Below are 12375 nucleotides of genomic sequence, written 5' to 3' on the forward strand. Positions count from 1 at the left end.
TCAGCAAGAATAGGAAAGCATTCCACCGACAAAGCTTTAAAAATTAGTGTCCTCAGTTCCAAAAGTTTATTAAATGTTATTAAAATGAAATGTGATGTAACACAGTGGTAAACTTGACACTGTCCCAGCTCTTTTGGAACATTTTGCGGCCATAAAATTTAAAGTGAATAATTATTTGCTATAAACAAGAAAGTTGACCAGGACTTAAAGACTTGTAGGCTCTAATAAGCCACAATTCTTCTTTTATTAAAATATGTTACTAGAAACGCATAAACTCTTGCCATTGATTTAATGATCTATAATATTTAGTACGTTTTGACGTATGGAGGGCGCCATGTTTTAAGCGCGCAATGGACGCTCGGGGTGATGACGTAATTGTCACTGTCACTCGACAAATACTACCGGGTTACTGCAATTTCTTCTACGCGGCGAGACGTCCAACACCGGTTAAAAGTGGCAGGTACTTAATATTTGTATTTTTTATTGAGTCTTTAATTACCTTTTCATTGCCTCAAAATACTTTTTGTTTTTCCCCTCATACTTTTAAACATTGTGTTTTCTTGTGGTATTTTTAAAGCAGATTGTTGATCTGTTGAACACATTTGTCACGTAGCATATTTAAACCACCCTTATTTGATGTTACTTCGTTTAAGTATTTTCTTAAGGCATCTTTAGTATGTTCTGTCTGTATGCATCTAAACAAAATAAGCTGAACGCGCACGGTAGTTCTTTGGGTGTCAAATTCGCTTCTTGTAGACGTTTCGCCGGTGTAGCACATTTTGGCAGAACACCGTTTTTTTTTTCCCTACTCTCATCTGTCTCATCCCATATTTCCTGTTCGCTTTGCTTTTGCTGCTTGTTTTGTAAAATATCGACAGTGCTGTCATGCTCATTAATGTTCCTCTTGGGTTCAAATTGAAAGGGTTGAACAGATGACATGTTTATGTCGCTAGAGTCATACTCTGGAAGCCCGGCAGCGTAACAATGTGACGTCACCGCCCTGCGACGTCAACAACAATGGCGACCTACTACCGGTAGTTAAACTAATTTTGCAAAAAACGAAAACATCAAGAGGGGATTCAATATCAAATTATTTTAACTAATAATAATTGTTATCTTTTAAGAACTACAAGTCTTTCTATCCGTGGATCCCTTAAACATTAGGTATCTTGTCTTGTAGTATATTCAGTTAAATATAGGTGGAACGTGGTTTGTAAATTATTGCATTCTGTTTTTATTTCTGTTTAACACATCCCAGTTTCAGTGGAATTGGGTTTGTACAAAAAACATTGCATCTGAAAAGGTCAGAAGTGTGTAGGCTTTTTTGTATCCACTTTAATTTGTTACTTTCCACCTCAGATTAAGTAGTTGAGGTTTTCTTCATGCTTGCCCTGGTCTATGTTAGTTACCATTTCATCTTGTCTCTATTTTGCAGAGTGGAGTTGGATCCCCACGTGAGAGATTGCGTCAAGAGTTACACCCAGCCGTGGCTTGTGGTGTCCAGAAGGTCAATCCCTTTAAAGAGTCCCAGTCCTTTTAATTTCACAAAGGTTTTCGCTTTTAAAAGCATGAAATTGGGTTAAGGGTTGATTTGGAAATAATATATTAAGGTTAAGTAAGATGTGCAGGCTCTTTTACGGGCTCCTTACCTAAACTCTAAATCAGAGAAAAGAGTGAATGCACACACTTCAGTTGCTTGAGAAAGCGGCGCCTCTGTGAACAGGAAATGTGACACTTCAAAAAGACTGATAAACATTACACACCTCCAATCTGATGCATTTAAAGCATTGACACACAGCCATGATCTTAGTATGCCCGACATTGATATGGGGTTATCTATAGTGATTACAAGTGCAGAGGTGTATCTGCAGCAACCATGCTTGTTGTTTTTGGTGTGTGCATTAGTCACTAACTTTCTGTGTGTTTGTATGTCCTCAAAGGTGCCAAGGGGATGGCTGGAGTGCGTATTCAGAGCGAGCCGGTCTGCACAAGCTCCTTCAAAAACAGACATTTGAGTCCGATGTGCAGTCACTCAAAGATGACACACCAGTAAGTTGCTGTTTATTCAGTAAAGCAAACCTTACAAACATTTTGCCGAGATAGGCAAATATTGTTGTGCTGCAACAAAAAAATCTCTTAAAGAACCTCTCTGTGCGATTAAAAAAAAATAAAAAGGAAAAATGTTGAGGGGAATTTATATTAATGCATCAACACTGTAATTCTGACAGCCCTAATTAGTGTACAAGCAAATGACGAAAACATTTCCCAATAAACAATTCAACCTCAGCTGGGGAAATAATAAGACTCTGCGAACTTCAGCTTACAATCTTTGTCACTGAGGCAAGAAGTTTCAGTCTTGACTCACTCGTTTCCTACAATCATTGTGTAATCATCTAACTTGCCTCACAGTTGTTGTGTCACCCTTACATTGCGTTAGTCACTTCAAATTCTCCATGCGCCTGTTAGACTTAAACGAGACAAACGGTCTATGTTAGCATCCCGTTCAGCTCGCTATTGTCAATCTCTCTTGTCCAACATGGGTTAGGGCAGTGCTTCTCAATTATCAGGCATGAAAATCTCTCACCTTTCGGCGAAATTCGACGTTTTGAAGTCAAAAAGGATGACCTACGTGAATCGTGTAGATCCGAGGAGAAAAATTTTTAAGGGGGGGGGGTCGTTTGTAGGCATGTGCCAGTTACCTTCACGGATTGCCATGCTATGAAAACGTCGCGGTTACAAAACCACTAAAATTTTCCGTCATACAGTAGTACGTATTCGTTATTTTTCATGTGTCGAAAATGCAGCCAGAATTAGCTTGGCGCGGCAGCGCTTACCCCTTCCCGTTTGATGCTGCGTGTGTCAGTGACGCTATTCCAGCAAACCCAAAAACAAGCACTCCAAACGCAAGGCGTAAATTCTTCAATTTATTGATCTCTCAAATCGTGGTAACTGAAATATACCAAATGAATACATTTAAAACGTTGTACACTCGTATTTTTCCAAATGTGAGTAGCTTCAACAGTTTAGCTTCATGAAAAAGTTCGTCAAAAACAAAACACACATTTTCCTTTCAAATTCAATACACAAAGTTACTAAAAACTTACAAAGACGAATGATAGGCAAGGCTTAGCTAGGACAGCAACTTCATTGAGGTTAATCACAGCCGCTGAGAGAGAAACAAGTTTGTATGCGGGGAGGAAAAAAAAAAAATAGCGTCAAAGATCGCTAATTGCGACAGATGATCTTGTACTAAGCACAAATTCACATTCGCTGGAGGAGGTAAAGTATCACTCCCAATTATTTTTAGATGAATGCATTTGCCAGCATATTGAATTTAGTGAGTAATGGTTTTCGTTTTCATATTTTGTGGTATGACAAAGTTACTGCTGTTCGTTGCAGCTTGCGTTGAACACTGCTGGAGCGTCCGGTGAAAAAATAGCTCCCGTTAAGGTAGCGTCAAGCTTGTGTATTTAACGGTAATATAAAAGCAGTGTTGTCAATAACGCGGTATCGTAATGCGTAACTAATCTGATTACTTTCTTTCAGTAAAGAACAATCTAACGCGTTCATTTTTCTAAATCAGTAATCTGAGTAAAATTACATTCCTTGATGTCTGTGCGTTACTATTTTGTTATTGCCCCATAATGTGTGTAGAATGAAGAATACTGTAGTCATGGGAGTGACATCACATGTCACATTTTTTAATCGGGGATGGAACAAAAAGGGTCACGTGTATTACCATGATGCGTGAGCGCTGGGAGTTTGCGGCCAAAACAACATAGCCTTGCTACCTCGCCAGGATGCAATGAAATAGGCAGGAGATATACTACAAAAGACTGCATTTGCACACTGGAAACACAGCCATTACCTCACATTTTTGTCCAGTAAAGATAACAAAAATATCTCCGTGCGCTGCAAACTTTGCGCTGGCTCAAAAAGACTGTCCACCGCTATAAGCATCCAATTCAAGCACCACTTGGAATTACAGCACAACAGGTAACACGACAGCCAGGACTTTTTGATACTGCTCGTGCTCAATCCTCGGTTCAAGCTCAGTTGTTGTTGAGGGTTTTGAAAGCTTAGTTTTAAAGAAATTCTAAATATCCATCTTGCCTCCTCAGCTGTAGTTTTGGCTAAGCAATGCAAACGGCTGTCTCTAAGGTTCTATAGTCACATGATCTGTTCGAAAAATAATTTGGACCCATTATGAAATACTTTGAAGGATTCCTGTTCATTTTATTCATTTGTGTTGTTTGTTTTATTGCTCTAAAACTTTTATAGACAACATTTTAAGGGCCATATTCAATGGTCTTTATTTTAAAGGGGAAGTTCAGAATTTTTTACATTAGGCTTAACCTTAGAGTTAGCCGGGGTTTAATTAGTCGTTGGAAATGATTTGAACAAATTCTGTGCAGTTTGACGGTTATTTGTTAGTTTCAGGGCTCCGGAGTGGCTAAGCTAGCGCGAGTCTATGGTGGTTGAAATCAACTCCTTCAACTAATTAAACCCCCGTTAACTCGAATATTAAGCCTTATGTGAAAAATTAAAATGGTCAAATTCGCCACATGTAGGACGTTTTGCCGACGGCGGACATTTTGGCAGAACGCCGGAACATATTTCCTCCACACCTTTCTCACCTTTTTAACCCCTGACCCATTTTCATGCCTGAATTATTTTCTGTTACGCCCCCCCAAGGAAGACGTAAATGTTTCGCGCCCCCCCCAACTCTCTGCCGCCACTGTAAATAGTATCGTTTGTCTATAAAATTACTATTATAAATACGCATCTGCCTAACATTGCGTCCTTTTTTTTCTAATAAAGAAAAAAAGTAACATAGATCAACTTATAATAAAGTATAACTTTATTAACATTGTTTTGTCTGTAACAGCGAAGACTTGACGCGCATCAATTTGCCTGACTTTAAAAAAACAAGTCACATCTAAACTGTAAAAATACACTCAAGGTACACTTTTGACCATTTGATACAGAAAAATAAAATGTAATAAAATCAGTAAATAATAACAAATTCAAATTGATTAGAAACATTCACTCATGAGGACAATATGCCAAAAAATTTGACTGAAAAAACAAAACTGAATAAAAGAAAAAAAGAGTGTCCTTGGACAGAAGGACAGTTTTTATTTTTGCTGCTCACAGTATTAGCTCCTTTGCAATGGTGTGTTATTTTGAAATGAGCATGCTAACAATGCTCACTGGTTTAATGATATAACAGGACGATTGTTGGCAATATTCGGCACGTTTTCGCTGAAAAACAATCAAGCGGCTTATCAATGAGATTGGGGTCTAATGTCTTTAAGTGGCATCTTAATTGATTTGGCTTCTGGCTGTCCGCTATAATTATTTTTAGGCACAGTAAACAGTGGTCTTTCCTCATCACCCACTGTGTTAAAAGCTAAAAGGCAAACGGCACGAAAAAAGCACATTCTCGGCGGCCGAGGTAGAACCGTAGGTGAGGGCGGTCGTCGTGACGATCCCAAGCCGAAAATGGCACTTCTCGGGCGGCGAAGTGAGAACCGGACAAGACAGTGGGTCGCTGCGTGAGTGAGTCCGGTCGGAAAACGGCTTTCGAAAACGGCGGCGGCACATTGCTCCTCATATTTGTTTTCTGTGTGCTGAGTGCTCTTCCTTACTTCAAAAATACTGCGCGCACTCTGAAAATGAGCGCGCCACTGCCACACAGTGAATGGATGTGCAAGTACACTTTATTCCAGTACGGCAAAAAAAAAAAAAAAAAAAAAAAAAGCATGTTCCCCGAGGTCCATGCGCCCCCCCTGGCATCGCTCTGCGCCCCCCCTCAGGGGGGTGCGCCCCACTATTTGAGAAGTACTGGGTTAGGCCATTGCGATAATGGTTTTACAGTGATCCCTCGTTTTTCGCGGTTAATGTGGACCAGAACCTGCTGTGATAAGTGAAAAACCACGAAGTAGTGCACCCCACTGCCCCCTAAAAAAATATTATTGTTATTTTTGTGTTCAATGGATTTACTGTATTTTTCGGACTATAAGTCACAGTTTTTTTCATAGTTTGGCTGGGGGTGTGATTTATACTCAGGAGCGACTTATGTGTGAAATTATTAAAACAATATGATATCATTTCACATGTTAAGAAGAACGCTCACACGCTAGAAGAAGACCGACAGCTACGTAGCTGAGTGAGTGGGCGAGTTAGCGAGAGACAAACACGGCTGTGAACCTAAGTTCATTGTTTATACTTGTAAAATATCTCTACAGAGGCAACGCCTGTTTGTATCATCTTTTCTGTTGTTGTTGTGTGTTTTCCAGCCGCGATAGGACATTTAGAGACAGTTGTCTGGTTGTTTGAACGATGCGCTAATGCTAGCGAACGCATGCTAATCGTTTGTGTCATGACGAAATTGATTCAGCAAATTATATGGGCGTCCAGCATCGTCATTTGGGAGTTTAGCCCGCTGAATAGCCAGGACCGAGCCGTAGTGTCCTGGTGAGGACAGTATATTCACATTTCGTTGTTCATGCACTGTGCACTGTACACTTATTCAGCATGTTGTACTCTATTATATTTTTATATTAAATTGCCTTTCAACATGACATGTCTGTTCTATGTGTTGGATTTTATCAAGTAAATTTCCCCCCAAAATTCGACTTGTACTCCGATGCGACTTGAATATATTTTTTTTATCTTCGTCGGGCATTTTATGGCTGGTGCGACTTATACTCAGGTGCGACTTGTCGTCCGAGAAATACGGTATTCAGATTTAGCATTGGAAAGAGATTCATATGAGACATGTTTTCCCCTTTTCCCCCCAAAGTATACATAAAAAATATATTTTAATTATTGGTTTTTAAATAGTTCAAATGTAATAATTATGATAAGTTTTAAACATGTTACTGTCCCACTGAATAATTTTTAAATTTTAGTTTTTTTAAATTAAACATACTTAAGAATAAAGTACTGTAATAGAAAAATGCTTGGCTTTATTAAATGCTTCAGTGAGTGAGTCCACTCATTCCACTCCATTGCTCACTTACACACAATGAGTTGCCACAGCAACTGTTTAACAAGCAAAACGATGATGGACGCATGCGGCGCGTTTGAAGTTCGGGACTCTGGCAAGTTCAGACACAAACATCTGTCAACATCGTTAACTTTAAAAAGCAACTCCAGTGCACGGCCTGATGAACAAAGAGCAGGGAGGGAGGCAGGGAGCAAAAGTGAGACTACGTGATTGGCTCGGGACAGCTCATTATTTTTTAATTGAAAAAAATTTGCAATGGACTGAGGGCGCGAAGTCTGAAGCGCGAACTAGCGAGGGATAACTGTACTTCTTTTATTCATGGTGGGATTGCGAATGTTCTCACCTTTTTGTTGTCATAGTTTTTGGGTTAATTAATTAATTTATTCTCATAAAAATACAAAATCTTGTCTCCGTATGTTGTAACTATTCTCAATGTAGTTCCCTGTAGTTTAGGCTTTTCTGTTTGGCATGTTTGAATTCTATTATTACTCGCTCTGTCATATTTACATGTATTTTGTTTTGCACAACCCTAATACTATTTTGTAGTCAGTGAACTCCAATATAGCACCTATAATTTTGTTTGGTGGTAAGCAGGCCTTCTGCCTGAAGTCAGAGCAGCATGGTAGTCCATACTAATCAAGGCGTGAGAGGGAGCAGAAGGGAGAGGGATTGTTTTAAAGTGGACAACACAGCTATGTCTTTCTGCTAGAGCAGTAGAGCTGGACAATATGGCCTGAAAATAAAATATCAGATTTTTATAGGGACCAATCAAGTACAGTAGTTCTCTTTTGTTCACAGCCATTTTAGAAGTAGCAGTACACATATACGCAAGTGTGGCTGCGTTTTGACCTATGAAAACAAATCAATTTTTATTTTATTTTATTTTTTTTAAATGAATGTTTTCACCTCCAAATCTTGTCTCTTATTAAAGCATCATATTATTTGCAGTGAGTCACAAGTGATATACTGGGTATATGTATCCCTGAACAGGAAACAGACATGTAGGTCTACATGTTTAGTTTATCTTCTACTTTGAATTACTTCCTAGTTCCTTTCTTCGTTAACTAGCATTTTGTGCCAAGCTCCCATCCTCTTTTGTCTCAAATTGACCAAGACTCGGCCTCTAAGCCTGAGGCAGAGCCAACCAATCGGAGTCCTTGCCACTGGCAACCACCTCCTCCTCCCTGTCACCCTGTATATGCCAGCAACGCTTAATCACACAAACCAAAAGGCCTTTATTGAAGCAGCCAGCTTCCCATGATCTGCATGCCAGTTAGAGTGTGACAGTGATGGGAAGAAAAGTACGATTGTTTTTTGGCACGTCACGATCTGTTTTGCCGTTGCAGCCTGCGACTCTCAGTCCTTGACTGTGGGACTTTGGGAGTGATGTGTGATGATAGTGAAAGAGACAAGTAACGCTGAGAGGGACAGCATGGCTCGAGGTTCAAATATGAGAGCAGCATGATTTTGCTTGTGGAGATTGAGTCATTCCATATGATGCCATGGTTGGCATGAGAGCCTTGGAACTTGTGTGCAGTGAATGGGATGCTCCAGTTGGTTAGTTGTAATTAAATCTAATGACTATCAGGGTAGAAAGAGCGGTGTTTCAGTTAACACGTCAAGATTGTTTTAACCCTCAAATTTGCACAGTGGTATTTTAACAGTAGATCAGCTCAAATTGATAGTTTCTAAGTATGTTTATTTGGCCTTTGTTTACATTCCAAGTCGTCTTTTAAATCATCATAATATATATTGGAGTGCACCAAAAAGCTAAAAGGAAAATTATATGTAAACTGTAATTTTTCGACAAAAAGGTGCACCTGACTATAAGCCACACCCACCAAATTTTACAAGAAAACTGTATTCGTTCATTAATAAGCCACATTGGACTATAGGCCACAGGTGTCCACATTTTATCCATCCATCCATTATCTACCACTTCATGGGATATTTACACAAAAAGACATGCAGGTCATTTGACTGTAAAAATCCATATATCAGCCACACTGGCCAAAAAACTGCAGAGTTCAAAGCCGAAGAAGGAGTAGCGGTTTATAGTCCGAAAGTTATGGTATAATTTTGTATTAGACCATGTTTAACATTTGAAAATAATCATTAAAAAAGTTCATATGAACTTCAACCACCCAACTCGCTCCATAAACTGGCAGAAATAAGTCCACATACAATTAATCGAACAGCCTAATCAATCGAAATTCCTGTTCCGAGGATAGATGCGTATATACATCCCCAGAATATACCTGCCAAATTTCATTCTGATCCTTCTACAAATAATGAAGGAGTAGCCATTCTAGTTAGCGTCCTCATCAAGAAGAGGAAGAGGAAGAACAACAAAGCAAGTGAGACCTTGAGCTCTCCCTCTGGGCTGTCTAAAGATACTTCTAGTCACGTGTTTTTTTTGTTTTTTGTTTTGTTTTTTTAATGCATTTGATTAGCAACAGAGACCCCATTAATTTTATTTATTAAACTCTCCTTGATACTTTGCTTCGTTATCTTTCTAGTTTAATCACATGAAGAGTTTGTAACTTGCATACTGGTTTAAAAGGTGACTCGGTTTTAAACATTTTTGTGTCTGGATGGAATTCGGGTAAACTGCCTTTTTTGTAGCAGTGTTCTTCTTTAAATAGTTTTTAGAACTTACAGGGGTTATGTAGTCTCTGTGTAACTGTGACCTATGACTGGATTTGGGTTGTTGCTTTATGTGCGTTTTTGATCATGTTGTTATTGGAAAAGAGAGCTCACTTTCAACTGACCTTCCTGACAAATAATACAAGTGAAATGAGAACAACAACTCACAAGTTTTACAGGTACGACCTTGTCCTCGGTTTATTCGTTTTGCTTTGTATTTGAAGTTAATTGATCAGGTAGAAATGAGTTTCAAATACACCATGGCTAGATGACGGCAGGAAATGCCACAACCATGCTCAACATCCAGCATCTCACTCACAATTTGAGACACGATACCGATTAGACTAAGCGCCAAATAACCACTGGATTTTAATTTCATGGTTGCATTCATCAGATTTTTCACAATTTATCATGGCCCACTTGTTTAATACCCCTAATTCATATTTGGGCTCTTTTGGCTGAATCATTCCAGTGGATTCAGTTCAAAAACAACATTTCAAAGTGGCCACAAATTGCTGCTTGAAACCAAAATAGCTTATTTTTGCTTCATTTTAGCGCATTTATTGAGACTCTTTTGTGTATTATCACAATGGACCATTGCCAAAACACATGTTGACTGGTGAAAAGGGTGGTGAGGAGTAATCCATCTATTCATTTTAAATAGTGTTTGACCTCATTAGTGTCGCTAGGGTGTTGGAGACTTTCCCAACTGACCTTGATTAAGAGGTAGTGTATAGTGGGGTTGGGGGTGGTGGGCTACATTGGAGTCTGACAGTCCCAACATGTCGTGCCGCAGCGAAATTGCTACATATCATGACAAATGACAATTTTTTTTCACATTTACTTTTTTTTTTTTTTTTTCCCAAGAAAAACCATAACAAGTATCTATTTGAAATATTTCATTAGCCAGGCTAATGTCATAGCTCTCAGCTACGGTACATGTATGTAAAATGTGTAGTTCATTACAGCTACTTACATCTCATAGTCCTTTTTTCTTCTTTTCATTATTTGGCTCTAATACGTACTACATTACCACAACAATAATAGTCTGTCTCTTAACGGACCCTTGTCCATTGACAACTTAAATCTTTTCTTCATACTTCAAAATACTCATCTGAAATTACAACCAGTGATATCAGCAACGAACAAATACTATGCTAGTACACGAAGATTCGTGTCAAACACACGATCTAAAGAACTTAACTGTTATGTCAATGTCCATATTAAGGTCGTTTTCACAGGTATAAACCTGAAATACATTCTTTAACTTGAAATACCTTTATGTGAATTTTTCTCCCAATTTCCAACTAAAAGTAGTCCGGCACAAGCTTGCAATAGGAGAACCGATGTGATTTTCAAAATAAAGCGTGTAAAGGAAGCATTCTTATTTAGCGTGCTATTTCAGATGGCTTCTGTCAAATCGTGCGTAAATAATGAGCTATATATATTCATTTAGATGTTGTACTGCCCAAAACAGTACGTTTCCTTGTGCACTGCCCGACAGCCAGCTAACACTGAATGTACTTCAATAAACCACAAGGCTTGGTCTTTTGTTGCCTTTATGTGAAGTCACTCCTTTTTATATTATGAAACAATAACACAGAAGCATACACATATTCAATACTCAATACACTACAAACTGTACAACACACTTACATACACGATTATTATATAGATATCACATTTTGCTTGAGCTACTACTAGCTTTAAGAATAGGCTGGTGTCTATAATACAGCAGAACAAGACTTAAGATGTTTGGTACATATGTATGACTTTTCTCCACAAAGGTTTGCATCTACTGCGTATCAATAGTTTACTGTAAATGTAAAATAGGCGGAAACGTAGTAGAAAACACTCACGAGTGTCATTGCGGCCGACAGAGACAGCACTGTGTAACAAAATGACTTGTGAGCCAAATTGTGTCACAAAATAGATGCAGGATATTATTCTGACCGACATGTGGCAGCAACGCAATGCAAAAGGTCAACTGGTTTCCCTCACTGGCGCATATAGCAGCACAGACGTATTGTTAAATTATACAAATTATAAATAGAATGCACCATTTTCAATAAAACAATCTAATTTGCAAGGCGTGGCAGATTTTATATTGGTGTGGCGGTACGCCACAATATTTTATTTGTAAGGGAAACCATGTACAAGTACCTGGGGCAGATGTGCTAACCATAAGGCACACTCTGGTGCTGATGACAGTATGGGCTGTGTTCTTGACCCAAAATTCCTTAGATTTTCATTGGGATTCATATATATTTAAGGATAATCAATATATTAGAAATATCCCATTTTATGATGCAGAACTGTATCATCCACAAAATCACATGTAAAACTGAGAATGATTCATGATATATTTACAATTTATGGTACAAAGATGAAGCAAAGTTAGGTTGAAGACAAAAGACACATGGTTAAGATTGATTTACGTTTTTCCTATGTGTAACATGAGTGTCACGTAGCTATGATTACTGTATATCCTCTTTTCCAGCAATCTATAGGTCTAATGGGATCTCTTTATTTTTAAAGCTAAATCCGCAGAATCATCAATAACATTGATGAGCAGCTCCAGTTTCACTGACTGCAAAGCATCACATTGCAACATTATTCCTGTCATTTTGTTGACTGGATTACACTTAATTGGCCACAGCATTATGCCCATACAGTATGTAAAAACAACCTTTATATGATGAAGCAGAAGTTGC

The 12375-nt window shown here is 38.5% G+C and overlaps 1 protein-coding gene across 2 annotated transcripts in view; it reads left to right on the top strand.

The window, feature by feature from the left end:
• Window positions 1-12375, top strand: part of dock8 (dedicator of cytokinesis 8) — a 139434-nt gene that overhangs the window by 32704 nt on the left and 94355 nt on the right. For both annotated transcript variants that reach the window (XM_057831104.1, XM_057831105.1), the window contains exons 4-5: window positions 1436-1507; window positions 1941-2049. In XM_057831104.1, coding sequence (XP_057687087.1) covers window positions 1436-1507; window positions 1941-2049 — 181 coding nt within the window. The remainder of the gene's footprint in view (window positions 1-1435; window positions 1508-1940; window positions 2050-12375) is intronic.

This window comes from Corythoichthys intestinalis, chromosome 3 (genome assembly GCF_030265065.1).
Source record: "Corythoichthys intestinalis isolate RoL2023-P3 chromosome 3, ASM3026506v1, whole genome shotgun sequence".
NCBI lineage: Eukaryota > Metazoa > Chordata > Actinopteri > Syngnathiformes > Syngnathidae > Corythoichthys > Corythoichthys intestinalis.